Below are 13,743 nucleotides of genomic sequence, written 5' to 3'. Positions count from 1 at the left end.
ACAGAACAGAGAAGTCAACGGGATTACTCACACTCCTCAGCCAGAGCCTCTTTCTACCTGCACTAAGAAATGCCTTTCACTCTCTGTGCGGAGATCTCCGGCCTCTCATTGTCCTTTTTTTCGACTGAGAAATCAGCTCATTCAGATTCCTACAAGCCCATGTTACAAAAAATATCAGGTCCCATACCTCCCATGACCTTTGAGAGTTTTCACCAAACTTTTTGTGAAATTGTAAATCCTTCCCTGAGCTAAGTTTCTCCAGAATCCCTAATTCCTCAGTTGCCAGTTCGTCATATAGAGACATTTGCAGACATTTCAGTTCGGTAAAATTGATGGAGCTTACTGTTGTAAGCCAGTTGTCTGACATCCACATCGCCACAGAAATCAAATATGTACACAAAGAAATCCCAGAGATCCTCACAGTTATTAATTTGCAAAACTCTGCTCTGACGCTGTTTAAATTGTATCACATTCAGAAGACTTGCCATGACAGATACAGAGTTATTTTTTTCTTCAATATTTAGTCAGTTTTTCATTGTATGACACAACCACTGGCTTATTTCCTTACAATATATCCAAGCCTAAAAGCTGTCATTTTCATCATTGCCATTACATGGTTGTTAGTGACGGATTTATTACATTTTTCAAAAAAGAATCCTAAACAAATTTCTGCTTTGAATGCAATCCTTGTCATACAATCCATCTTATTTAGGTTAATAATTGCTACTGATGCCTGTAAAGTTTCCACTCAACTATTTGTCTCTTTTTTTACACCAACTGAGTATTAACTGATAAGCAACTGATATTGGGAATTCAATAGTCTTATGTTACTGCATTCTTAACACACTCTTGATAGAGTGCAGAGTGTGTCTTAAAATAGCCTTCTTTTTTCTTCCACCTCCTCCCCTTTCTTCTTTGTTTTGTTCCTTTTATTATTTTGGATGCTGGTGTTATTACAACTTCTAATTGTAGTGTCTAAGACTGTGACCAGCCCTTTTTGAAATTGTGTTTGTTAAGGTACAGTAATGGCGATTGTTTTTCCAACAACTACAGAATAAAGCAGATTTACTTCAATATTTGTTTTAATGTAAGTATATGACAAAGAACAAATGCCAGGCAGAAGTAAAAGGCAAAGCAGACAAAGCCCCGGTGCCATCAAACATTTGCCGCTTTAACGTTCAACCTACATGTGATAAACAAAAGAATAACAGCTTGTTTGCAGACCAGTTTAATCTTTTCCTCCTATTCAAATAATAAAACTTTAGAATGAATGTTTTCAAATTTGTAGTCAGTTTGGTGTGTCACTGACTTTGAGCGATTGGGCTTTTTTACGGATCACACTCAATGTTCGAAACAGCCAACCTAGGAAAAAAATAGTGAATAAAGGACATTTCTAAAGATACTCACTCCTACTTACAGCAAAGAGTAATAGTAACCTTCAAAGCTTTAGTGCGTAACTTTTTGATTTTAATAAACTTCTGTAACATTCAAGCCATTGCCAAACGAGTTGCTACAAAGCTAGTTAGACTCCCTTCAACTCTCTCTGTATTTCTAACTATGGCTTCATTCAGAAGAGTGAGTTGTCCGGTGACTTTCCTGCGCAGAAACTCAAGTGAATATAATTACTACTGGCAACTGTGTGGAGGAGGGGTGGGGGGTGCGGTGCAATCACGGAAGACTTGTATCATGTGGACGCGCCAACAATGATGTTGTCAATACTTAGAATTATTCATGGGTGCGACAGACAAAACGCACTATAGTTTAAAGTGTAGCTCTTAAATCATCACATAATTGATCACATGAATGCACAGAGCACAAACAGCCAATCAGAGATTAGAATTTACGACTGACCCTTACATTTGACTTATTTGAAATGAAACCATATAAAAAAATATATACAGTTGACATTTTTTATATTGTCATATTGCCCAGCCCGAATAAACAACATCTTCTAATATTTTTATGATTTATAAATAGAGAACAATAAATAGGAAATATATACTTTGGCCAAAGAAATAAAAAAGAGTGTAAAAGAAATTTTGTGGAGCATCTTTGAAGGTAAATTCTGAATTACGCTGCATATTATTTTATTTTATATTTATTAAACCATATCTAACTTTAAACTTTTTTTCTTTTTCTTTTTTTACAGAAAGATATGTCTTAATGGGCGAAAATCATAATCAAATATAGAATGAAATGTTTTAAGCAGATCCATCCTTACTCTTATTAGAGTGAGGCATGACATTAACTTACCTGCTGTACTTAAATTATCACTATGACTAAAGATACTGAAGTTGCACCGACACATGAATTACAATAATAGATATAACACAAATATAATGTAGTGCTTCAACAGCTTTAAGTTCAGAACAGCAGAATTAGACTGCATAATGACAAAAATGTATCTATCTAAGAATCAAACACTGAAGGCTTTAAAGGTGGCTGTAAATAGTTAGTAGTTGAATCCTTGATGGATGTAGTACAAAGTTTGACAGTCATGCATTACACTTGAGACGAAAGTTGTGAAATTATTTATGATTTATTTCATTCAAGCTGACTAAACTTTCTTCAGCAGCCTTGTAAGCTTGCAAAGGCTGATTGTTCAGTACTCAAATGACTGTGTATCACTTTAAACAGCACTTTCTACTGTATGATGTAAGCTCTAAAGTGAAAGCAATACAGCATAATATCGATATACTGTGCAAGCACAGATCATGTGTCGTCGCTTCTTTTTAGACATCCACTTTTTCACATCTGTTGCAAAGAAGCAGCAGTTCAGCCTTTTGAATTAAGTCATTGGACTGTACCGAGCAGTCAGTCAAACCTACTCTAGTTGTCTAATAACAAAAGCAAAAGTTACTATCCTGGAAGGCTAAGATTATAAATCATCTGATTTATGGTGACAACGCAGAGTGGGAAAACTCCAAACATAAGCAAACGCTGAGCCGGTGCTGAGAGAAGCTGTACAGCACAAAAACACACTAGACTGGATCATAATGCATGTGAAGACACAGCAGTGAAACAACAGTATCGCTATATGATACTGATATCCGGAGATAATCCATCTCTCTCCTCACCGGAACGTCATAGTAGCATTGTCCTCTATCTGATAACCCAATTATCTCCCTTGCACTGACTCTGATAAAAATCGCTGTCGGCGCAAACGCATTTAGGATGATAATCTACAATATTCATAAACAACTGCAACCGGAAAAGGTAATAAGAATTGGATTAAGGGTACTCTTACTTGCTACTGTTAATCAAAATATGCTCTGTAATGTAGCGGCCCCGGAGCTTCTGTTCCCTCCATTATTAGTGCATCCCCCAACCTCAGTCCAGACACACGTTTACACACACGGGACTGGATTAGTAGGCTGTTGTTCCTGGGATGACCCTTGACCTACAGAACAAATCCTATTAAAAATGATCGCACTGTCACACTGTCCTAGATACAACACAGCCTCCATACAGGTCAGCTGCTGATTCGGGTTTGTGACGGCATTTCTGTTTCTGAGAGAGAGAGTGTTCTTGTGCAGGCAAGGCCGAAATCTAGGAGCAAAGATCAGTCTAATATTTCTTTTTAGGTCTTGTTGTGTCTTTGTTGGCATTGAGCGTTGGGTCAAAAAGCTACATGCCCATATAAAGAGGTTTACTCCTCGACGCAGCGGGTTCGACTCCGGCCTGTGGCCCGTTGCTGCATGTCATCCCTCTCTCGCCCCTTTCATGTCTTCATCTGTCCTGTCAAATTAAGGCCTAATATGCCCAAAAAATAATCTTAAAACAAAAAAACTACATGTTGCTGTTCATCAGTCTGCTCTGACCTCTCAGAGCCAATTAGGATTAGCTAGAGTAGAGGTGATACGTACTGTAATATAGGCTGGGAGATTATTTTATTTTTTTATCCCCCATGAGAGACTTACGCGCTAGGTTATGTTTAAGCCCTTTGTGTGTCCTGTCCTCCTTATCCCACTCTGGCTCCTGCTGCTACTCTGCCCTGGCCCACTACATCTATGCCAGGATACAAACACCCGAAAACACTCTCTCTCTCTCTCTCTCTCTTTCTCACACACACACATGCATATGCACACTCACATCCCTGCCAACTGCTGCGGCAGGTGGCCCACACTACTAAGCCCCTCCAGCAATTATCCTCGCTGGGATCCTGTCTCCACGACAACAGCCACCATGATGCCTTTGCAAGGACTGACTGTCTTGTTTTCACTTGCGGGATAACAATGTGATTATAAACATCATGTATAAGTCCTCAAGTGCTAAAGTTTTCCTCGTCGGAGGGCTGCGAGGACTGATTGTGAGTGAGCTCTCTGAAAAAAGCGTACACAAACATCAGTTAATAAGTGAGTTATTTCAGTGTTTTGAACAAAACAGCAGTGATAAAACATTACTGGTTGCCTACAGAGAAAGCAAGCTGCTGTTATGCATTTATAAAGAAATAAAGCATGATGAAATTTGTGCTCGGCATGCCCTTCTCCCTCTCTCCCCTTGCTTTTATGTCCATTTTTGCCCCCCACCCTTAGAAGTTTCTAAGTTATATTGCTAGCAGGGGGAATAAAGGTAGGGACACACACTCAGAGAACACAATTTATTTTGTTTTCGAGAAACATCGAATGAAATGACCCTCCTATTAAAAAGGCCACAGAGGGGAAGAGAAAGGGATATTGCTTTTTCACTTATAACGTTAATCTTTTATTCTGTTGGAGGTTTTTCCATCATACTGGTTCTTGTTACCTTGAGTGAAGATAGTGTGTGTCTGTGTGAGTGTTGCTGAAAAATGTCCCCATACAAGAGTACAGTATGTATGTATTTAAGTAAAGAACATCTATAGAATTAAAAATCCTTTTTTAGTTTTATTGCCTACAAAGCAGTGATAATTTGTCTGCTGTAAAATGTCTCACATAACAACAGACGGCAAGTGTAAAGTTGTCTTAGGTGTGTGTGTTTGCGTGGGTGTGTGTTGGTTGTGTGTGTGTGTGTGTGTGTGTGTGTGTGAAGTCAATGTTTATTGTAGGCATGTGTGACTGTGCTGGGGGAGGAGAGAAGAAGGACAGAGCAGGGACACCATGCCGCTCTACAGTCAGACAAGTTGTGTTAGGAACTTATCTTAGGATTCAGGTAATGCTTACAGTAGTTACAGTGCACTGAAAGGACAAAACATCTGGAGAGTTGCTTTTTGTCATTGAGTGCACTGATGAGGTGAATTCACGTAAAAGCTATTCTATTTTACTGATGTCTGTTATTAAATTTAAACCAATCACAAAAGAGGAGATGTAGATAAAGGGAGACAGACGGGCTGGGAAAGGATTTTAAGCTTTGAGACAAATTACATGGCTTGTGCAACAGAGATCTTTATATTATACTTTCTGTGGTTCCTGAAGAGAACTGTACTTATTTAGCATTGAAGTCCTATAACATGGTTGTTCTCATGTCCAACAGTTATATATTTTCAAAGGAATAAAAAAATCTAGCAGCAGAACCAGAGATATTTTACTCCACGCGTTGTTATTCTCTGTTAAATTGTGCCGCCTACATTACCCACTATGCAACACAAGCACCTACAGTTAAACTGGAACTGCAGATCTGTTATACAAATGTAGCCTTGAGCCGCTGTCCTCAAGCAAAGATGATGAGCGGGCTAAAGAGGTCTGGTAACCTCACTTTTTTCTAACTCCACACTAGGGCTGCGCAATAAAAGGATAATATGTGACATGTGATGACATTCTTGAATATCGCGATAATGATATTACTTGCGATAAATACACATATTAAAGTTTACTCAGTTCTGCATTTCTGCTATTTTTAGTATTCTGCTAAAATACACCCTGTCGCTTTTTGAATTTAAAACAAATGAAAGGAACTCGCTACCAACATTCTTTTTTTTTAAACAAATTGAACGTTTATTTGAACATAAAAAAGCACCACTATAAAATGTACTATTATAAAGAGCAGTTTTCTACTGATGTTTTCTTTTAACTAACACAAAAAATCTCCAAGTGGCTTTTGCGATATGTATATTGCGCCAGTTGATATTGCAATGACGATTTAAAAAAAAAAAAAAATATTCTGCAGCCTTACTCCACACCCAGATTTGTTTTTTTAGGCTTTGCACACCTTATTTACATATGCAGTAGTATTCCCCAAGACCTGTAAACACACTTTGATGTGTAAAAACAGTGTACTTCCCCTTTAATTGCTGTGTTAGGGAAATCATCTCAAAATGTCTGGCTGAGAGTAAACACAGAAAGTATCTCCTGAGAGACTCCTGTTCCTCGCCAAGATGAAGATTGTATTAGTTATAGTCCATCATTTTACCTGGTGGAAATTCTGGGAACACGGAAACAACAATCTTAACAGTAGCGGAGAGTGTGAGTCTACAGCTTTCCAAACATTCAACAGAATGTACAGGGGAGTTTTTTTTTTTCTGTGTCTGTATTTTTGAGATTCTGTTGCATTGAAGTTTTGTTGGAAAGCTAAGAGGCTTGCGCTTCCTTGCACTTGTCTGTATTTCACAAAACTCTACAGTTGAGGTGGTAAGTAAAATTGTATCGCGATCTATAATCATAAGGGACCATAAGGGACACAAATATAGGCTAATCACTGGCTAAGCATCAACTTTAGAATCCAGCTTCAGACCCTGTTGATTTCCTTCCACGATCTTTTTCAAAGGCACTCAGCCCTGAGGTCTCTTAGATCTGAGGACAAATCTCTCCTCTCTGTCCCCCGATCTCGACTCAAACCAAAAGGTGACAGAGCTTTTGCCGTTTCATGACACGCCTTTGTTATCAGATGTGCTCCCTCCATTTCTGTATTTAAATATATTTAATCCAACTTTTTACTCTCTAAACTTTTTTTACATACTAAACAATCATTTTGTTGTGTCTATAATTCTGTATTTTAAATTGCCGCTGCTTGTTATTGGTGGGATGTTTTTTCGTATGTGTGTTTTGTTTCTACTTTTTATTTTTACATTTCAATGTTTTTATACAGCACCTTTGTGCCTCTTTGTACAGCACTTTGGTCAGCTTAAGATGTGTTTAAATGTGCTCTAGAAATAAACTAGTAACTTAATTACTTACTAATTCCAACAAGGTGCAAATTTCCCTTGTGGCCAGTCTATGTCTCACACAAGTACAAACCCAGAAACACCAGCTCTGTAGCTTTCGTACTTATGGTCAAGTTTGGTATATCAGTCCTGAGATCCTGACAGACGAGACTAGCCAGTTAGTTGCATTCACCTCCGTCCGTCTAAGCCTCTGTGGCCAATCCCTCTTAGTATCACCTCAGTCAGGGATAAATCTCACTTATAACTATCCTCCCGTTCTGCCAACACATCTAAACACTCTTTGATCACTTTCAACTGTGTCCTAATGGGGAAGCAAGCCATGCCATTACTCTCTCTCTCACTTCCCTTGTTCGTACAGTCACTCACTTTGTCGCTCTGTTTAGCTGTCAGTTTCTTTCTCCCAGTTTCCCGTCGTTAATTATGCCCTGTACTGTCAAACCTGCTCATGCTGCGCCCAAATTCCGTTCTACGGATATTATTAGGACAGTGGCCACCTGGGCTAGCTTTAACCCCAGGGAGGTGCATCAGGGATGGTCCATTGCTGGGTGTACGTGGCCCTTTTGCATGGTCTCAATGGCCCACTGCTGGGCAGGGCAGGCCAGTCGGGCCTGGCAGGTCTACACTGGGCAGGGATAATGCAGTATGGCCATAGGCCCAGTCTGGGAAGCACTGATCCACGCTACCAGCTGCCATCTTCCTCCCTTTCCTCCATGCTCCTCTTCCGCTGCTGCGCGGCTCGTCTCTCTTCTCATGTCTATTTTTAGAGCTGGCTGATTTCTACCTTCTAAAACGGGCAAATGTGTTGTGGAACAGGAAGGCGTGTTCTTTTTTTGTCTTTCTTAGACATACTACCGTGCGCTGTCGTCCAACTTGTGCACACGTTTCACACAACCCTGATGGTGTCACAGCACAATTTACATGTACATTCCTGTAGAGATGCATGCATTCCATTTGCATTTGGCTGCTCTCCGCTCATGGGACCCAAGGGAGGTGGCTGATTGAAGGTTTTGGTTCAAAACTGAAAAGCAAAATAACAAAGAACAGCACACCAAGACCTTTTTGAATGCAGCATTTTTAAAACGACATTGTGTGTACTACTGTGGAACTGTGGTCAGATTTCATCTTTCTGCTTAGCTAAGCTTGGATCTTCCCTCTCCCTCATCATTAGCTATCCCCCTCTGCAACACACTGCCTCACCCCTCTAAAATCTACTTACTTCATCATCCTCAAATGCAAGCTAAGACTCTATAGTAGCTACATCATACAGAGAACCTATGAAGAAAGGGTACATTGCACTAGTGACAGTAGCATCTTTGTCAAAGTGCTGGAAGCCCGTCATGTTGAAAGAAGCCAACATGCTGGCCTTTTTGGCTGAGGAGAATGGATGCTGCATTCCCAGGGAACAAGATAAATAGAGTGGAAAAATACGTCCCCATGGAGATGGAGGGACCAAAAGCTACTGTAAACCTGTGCAAGCAGGACAAGCTACAGTATGCCTTAACATCAAAACCCTTAAAAAGTGACCTCGCCATAGTTTTTAGGAAGGGGGGAGGGGGTATTTTGCATCTTGCGCAGTATATCTCAAGTCTTAAGGATGAGCAGCTCTGCGCAATGGGTGGTAATGCAGTCTTTTTTTTTCTACTGCCCCGACTTTCACTTGACTTGTGGGATTGCTGAATGAGTGAATGTAAATGTACCCCAATTAGATACAAAACTGGCTTTTCTGTAAAGCTGCCACATCTGGAGGAAAGAGGAAGAGATAAAAAATTAAATAATCTGTATACCAATAACCCTCAACCTGTACGCCGTTGGTGTAAAGGTGTTATGGCATTGATTCCCTGCTGGAGTGCATCCTCTATTAGAATTAGATACTATGTAGTGATTCTCAACCCAAAATGCAGAGTTTTTTTGTTTGATGTATGGAGAAAAATATGCAATATTACATGCCAGAAAATCTTTTTTGCATATAAGGTAGACGTAAATTGTCAAAAAGTCAAATTATTACCTTGTGATAGTATTAAACCCCTGTCTGCTCTCTCATTATGTAGACATTCGGATCAGACATCCCTGACTTCTTAAGCTTTCATCTCACAGCCTCCTGACTCTCTTAATCCCCAGTTAGTGCACTAGTGGGGCTGGTTCTAACCATACAGCCACAGATGACTTGAGATGAACCAGAACTTTCTACAGTAAATATCCCCGTCCGATGTAAAAGTGCTGACTAAGACCAGATTCCTTCCTGTACCGCCCTCTATCCCTCTCTTTCTCTCTCATTGGCTTAGCAGCACACTCTGGATCCTTGGGCTGGAGCAATGCTGGCCAACCCTTGTAAGGAAGCCCATTAAGGAACCCATCAATATTTTATCATTGCTCACTCAGAAACAGAGTTATAGAAGTTTCCAGGCCAGGGCCATTAGGGGGCAGACGTCAATACGTTATGGCAGCGAGCATCACTCTTCACGTCTCCCCCCTTGCCTTTGTCCGTCTACTGTCTCAAGAGAAAGTCATCTGAGAGGCTTACTCAAGACGACAGTGGTTTCCGCTCCTTCTACATTAAACAAATCATTAACCATTAGGTATCCAATGAGCACAATATCCTTTCCTGCTCCTGTCAAATGACCCCAAGTGCTGTTGTCAGTCTGAGAGGATTGGAGGGAGAAAGGGAGGGTGGAGGGTTGTTTGTAAAATCTGTCTTCAGGTAACAAATCTCCAGTTACACAGAATACAAACACCTAATTACTAGGCATGACATGAGTGTGTAATGTGATGCAGACGGTCTTAAACACTCTCCAGAAACACTTGTTGTGAGATCTTGACTCAAGGCTGTTGAGACAGGTCTGCCACCTTCTCTACGGCCAACTCAGTGAGTGGACAGTCTGAGGCAACGGTGCGATTATTAAGACAATGAACTTGCAGTCTCGCACACACACAGTGAGTCAAATCTTGTGAGTCAAACATCAAACATTCCTCTAAAAAGGCAATGGGGAAGTTTAATTGCAGTCTTCTTAGGATTACAATGATTTTATAACCCTTATTTCAAATTATTACCCATGCATTAACCGGAATGGGAACTAGCCTGCAGGCTAAAGTGTGTTAAATATTGCTGTGCAGACATTTTAACGAGTTTTCCTGCAGCTCACCCTTTAGTGTCCTTGGAACTAAAAAGGTCCCGCTATATTCATCTTACCAGAGGAAATGTGAGGTCCTCTAGAAGCAAATCAAACCGGATCTTGGGCTGCCAAGTCCATACTAATGTAAACAACACCTTCCGGCCTCTCTGAGGGAGGTCAAGCCATGCCAAGTCATTGCACTTATGTCATCCCTTTTAGGTCCCTATAGCTTTTATAGTGTGAATCCTGCTCACTTTAATTCGACCTTGTTTTCTTCTGACACTACTTTTCACTGTTTCACTATTCAGGTTAATTGCATAACCCTGTAACTTTGTTGATTTCCTAAATAATAGTTTTCAACTGTTTACACATACAACTATAGTTTAATGAAGACCAACCTAGGTGCTCTGCAAGAATGGAGCACGTGTTTGTACAGTGCTCGCTCTTTACTCTTTCAGATATGCATTAGTTTATACTTTTTTTAAAGTTGTTATTCAAAGTGTAAAATATGTTGTACAGTCCCGAGTTCAACTCACCAGAGTGCAGAACCTCTCGGGCGGGTTTCCACAAGTGATTCCGGGTGGATCCACCTTGATCCGCATGTAGTCTTTCATGGACGCGCTTTTCGGCTGGCACGCGTACTGCTCCCACACCGAGCCCTCATCCGTGCTCACCAGGGACTTGCACAGTTCGTACTGGCCCAGCGTTGAGGCCAAGCAGCGAAGCAGCAGCAGAAACACGGCTAGGAGGAGCATGGCAGGCTGGGGGGTGTTTGGAGCGGGGTCCGGCACGGGGTGAGGGGGGCCACGGAGCTCAGAGGAGAATTGAGGCGCATGGAGCGGTGATCATAAGGAAATAGTGAACATCCCTAACGCCATACTGCTGTACTGTGAAAGGAGAGGTGCAGGTCAGTTGACACAACTCGCCCCCAGGCTTATAAACTCCCTAAATGACGGGATGTGTCGGCTGTAACTTTCGCTCAGTGTCTCTTCACAGATATTGACGGTCCCCACACATCCGAAAGAGGGGCACTTTCTTGTTTTGACGGCTGGCTCCCTGAGGAAGATGGGTGGTGGGTGGAGAGGCGGATAATGTTACAGAGATTAATCTCAGCATACACTTTGACCATAGTGTTGCAGGGGGTTGGGTGGGAGATGTTAACGCGGGGTAATTTCTCAGAGAGCGGTGTCCTGCAGGGAAAAAGTGGAGCTGGTCGTGGAGGATGAAGCTGAAGTTACTGCGTCTTCAGGTATATCCATTTGACGTTTTGTACTGACCGAGCTCCTCTGATTGTCCTGGGGGTGAAATAAGGACACATGTGAGAGACGTGAGGAGGTAGTGTGACGAGCAATGTATCCCCATCAATTCAACACAGCCTTAATTTTACCGTAAATGTAATTTTGGAGAACTTGCACAATCCTGCATTGTATGTTTCTTTAAAAAAAAAAGTTAAAATCAGACTTTTAAATTACATACGGATAGGCGGGTTGCAGATAATTAACTCCTTAATTATTATGTAGTATTTGGTGTTCATGTAGCTTCAAAAAGTGTGTGCGTGTGGGGGGGGGGGCATTCATCTTGAGACTATAGGAGAACTTGTAAATGCATATCAAGTTGGTTACAAGCAGGGCAAGTTCGGCTGAATCCTTCTTTAACAGGCGATATTTAATACGAGGAGTTAAAAACGCACTAAAAAGCGCCGCATTGTGGTTAACCTTGTGCGTAAAAAAACGTGCTGCTGCTGGGTGCCGCCTGTGCGTGCCAGAGTTGTAACTGCTCCTCTCCACTGCTGGAGATGGAAAGTAGGTTATAGATGTTTTTAATTTATAAATTACACTGCAAGAAATGTCAATCTGAAAGTGACATTTAATAGCCCTTATCAACTATTTTCTTAAAATATAAGAAAATGTGCAAAAAGGAAAGAGAAATATAAATCTACTTTATTATTTTTTTTAATTTTCATGAGTGATTTAAGGCCTAATCCTTGCTCTGTCCAACACACTGTCATTAATGTGATAATAAACTCTAAGCAGAACAGACTGCACTGGAAGTAGTTATTGCCAGATTTATTCCTTTAATTTAATTACAATTCAAATGTTAAACTGAATAAATATGTTTGGCATTTTCTGCAACGTGACTTGGTGATCATAATCCGACTGTCATCCCACACTGACAGAACCAGGTCTTTGCACAGCCTACCCCACACAACCCTGTGGACTCTGACTTAGTTCTGTTGACAAGTGAAGTCGCCAGAGCGAATTCCCGGCACTGACAGTGTTCTAGGGGTGTGTCAGTTTTTACAGTAGTGCACCCCACCGCGCAGCATAGCTCACACTTAATGTGTATTGTATATTCACAAACTAATGCGTAAATGCGTTTGTCTGAAATAGTGTAAATTAGGATGAAAGTCCCCTCACCACTCTGATTATCGTGGAGTTGTCCGGATATTTTGTTCTAACTCAGAGCAGCTTCTCGGTGCAGACTTCAAAGAGCTTTTGCTAAATGCATCGTGTTGCGAGGTCTTTTATCAAATCAGATAAAGCACTTACTTCTAACATGCATCCGCGAGACAGGTCAGCACTTTGTGCGGCGTTGGAGTACTGCACGTCTTCCTTTAGGGGCAAAAAAGATCCCCTAGATCGTCCACTGTACTCGTTCCCCGCCGCGGCGCTTACTGTACTCCCATTATCTGCCTGCCCCGGATCGCTGTTTGTTTTTGCCTTCTGCCGGATACTTTTTATCACACCGTAGATGGCAGCACCCGGTAGATCGGTGTCCTAGATCTAGAAACGGCTGGGGAAAGAGGACTGAAATCCAGCGTCAAGGAGTATCAAAAGTATAAAATATTGACTTTGAGGAAAGGCTTGTGCCCGCCCCTCTTCCCCCCCTCACCTCCTCCTCTTCCCACTTTACAAGCTCGGGTTTACCCGGGATGCTCAAGGGCAGAAAGAAAGAGAGAGAAAAAAGGCTTTATGGAAAATATCACCCTCCTCTCTCTCTCTCTCTCTCTCTCTCTCTCTCTCTCTCTCTCTCTCAGTTAATGCCCAGGCTAAATCCTTTTACCATCACTTTCAATCACTATCTGAGCTTTTATCTGCTCCAGCACTGCTGCCTGAACCGGGGCGGTGCAACTTCCCCTCTCTGCTCCTGCTAAGAACTGTTCCCCATCAGGTCCGGTCTGTGCCCTGCTTAGCTAAACGGACCTTTGGGAAAACAGGGAACCAGTGTACTGTACTCTCGCCCTTAATCTGCCCAGATGTGTAAAAATTAATAAAAAAAGAAGAAGATATTTCTCTAACGCTCCATATATGACTTGTAATGTGTCTGCAGTGCTTTAGTGATTGTATATCGACCTGATCCTACTTTTTTTTAGTCTCCTTTTCATTCCATATAATATATATAATCTCATAGATGATAACTTTTGCTTTTTCTTCCACCTGCAACACACATCATGTAATTAGGGTTATTATACAGGATTATTGTGGCTCTCTTCACGACAACACAGACACAGGTTGGTTCTTTTTGAACGGGCGTTTATTGCTTGCTTCTTTCCTT

General features: G+C 41.3%; 1 protein-coding gene across 2 annotated transcripts in view; it reads right to left on the bottom strand.

Moving 5' to 3' along the window:
* The window catches only part of LOC117959851 (netrin-G2), a 60,599-nt gene extending 47,470 nt beyond the window's left edge, over positions 1-13,129 (bottom strand). For both annotated transcript variants that reach the window (XM_034897225.1, XM_034897226.1), the window contains exons 1-2: positions 12,738-13,129; positions 10,725-11,483 (exon numbers count right to left, since the gene is read on the bottom strand). In XM_034897225.1, coding sequence (XP_034753116.1) covers positions 10,725-10,943 — 219 coding nt within the window. In that variant the 5' untranslated portion in view covers positions 10,944-11,483; positions 12,738-13,129. The remainder of the gene's footprint in view (positions 1-10,724; positions 11,484-12,737) is intronic.
* Positions 13,130-13,743: the final 614 nt, after the last annotated feature.

The sequence above is a fragment of the Etheostoma cragini genome, chromosome 16 (assembly GCF_013103735.1).
Source record: "Etheostoma cragini isolate CJK2018 chromosome 16, CSU_Ecrag_1.0, whole genome shotgun sequence".
NCBI classification, from domain to species: Eukaryota; Metazoa; Chordata; class Actinopteri; order Perciformes; family Percidae; genus Etheostoma; species Etheostoma cragini.
The sequence above is the reverse complement of the archived record's forward strand: the minus strand, read 5'-3'. Positions and strand labels throughout refer to the sequence as shown.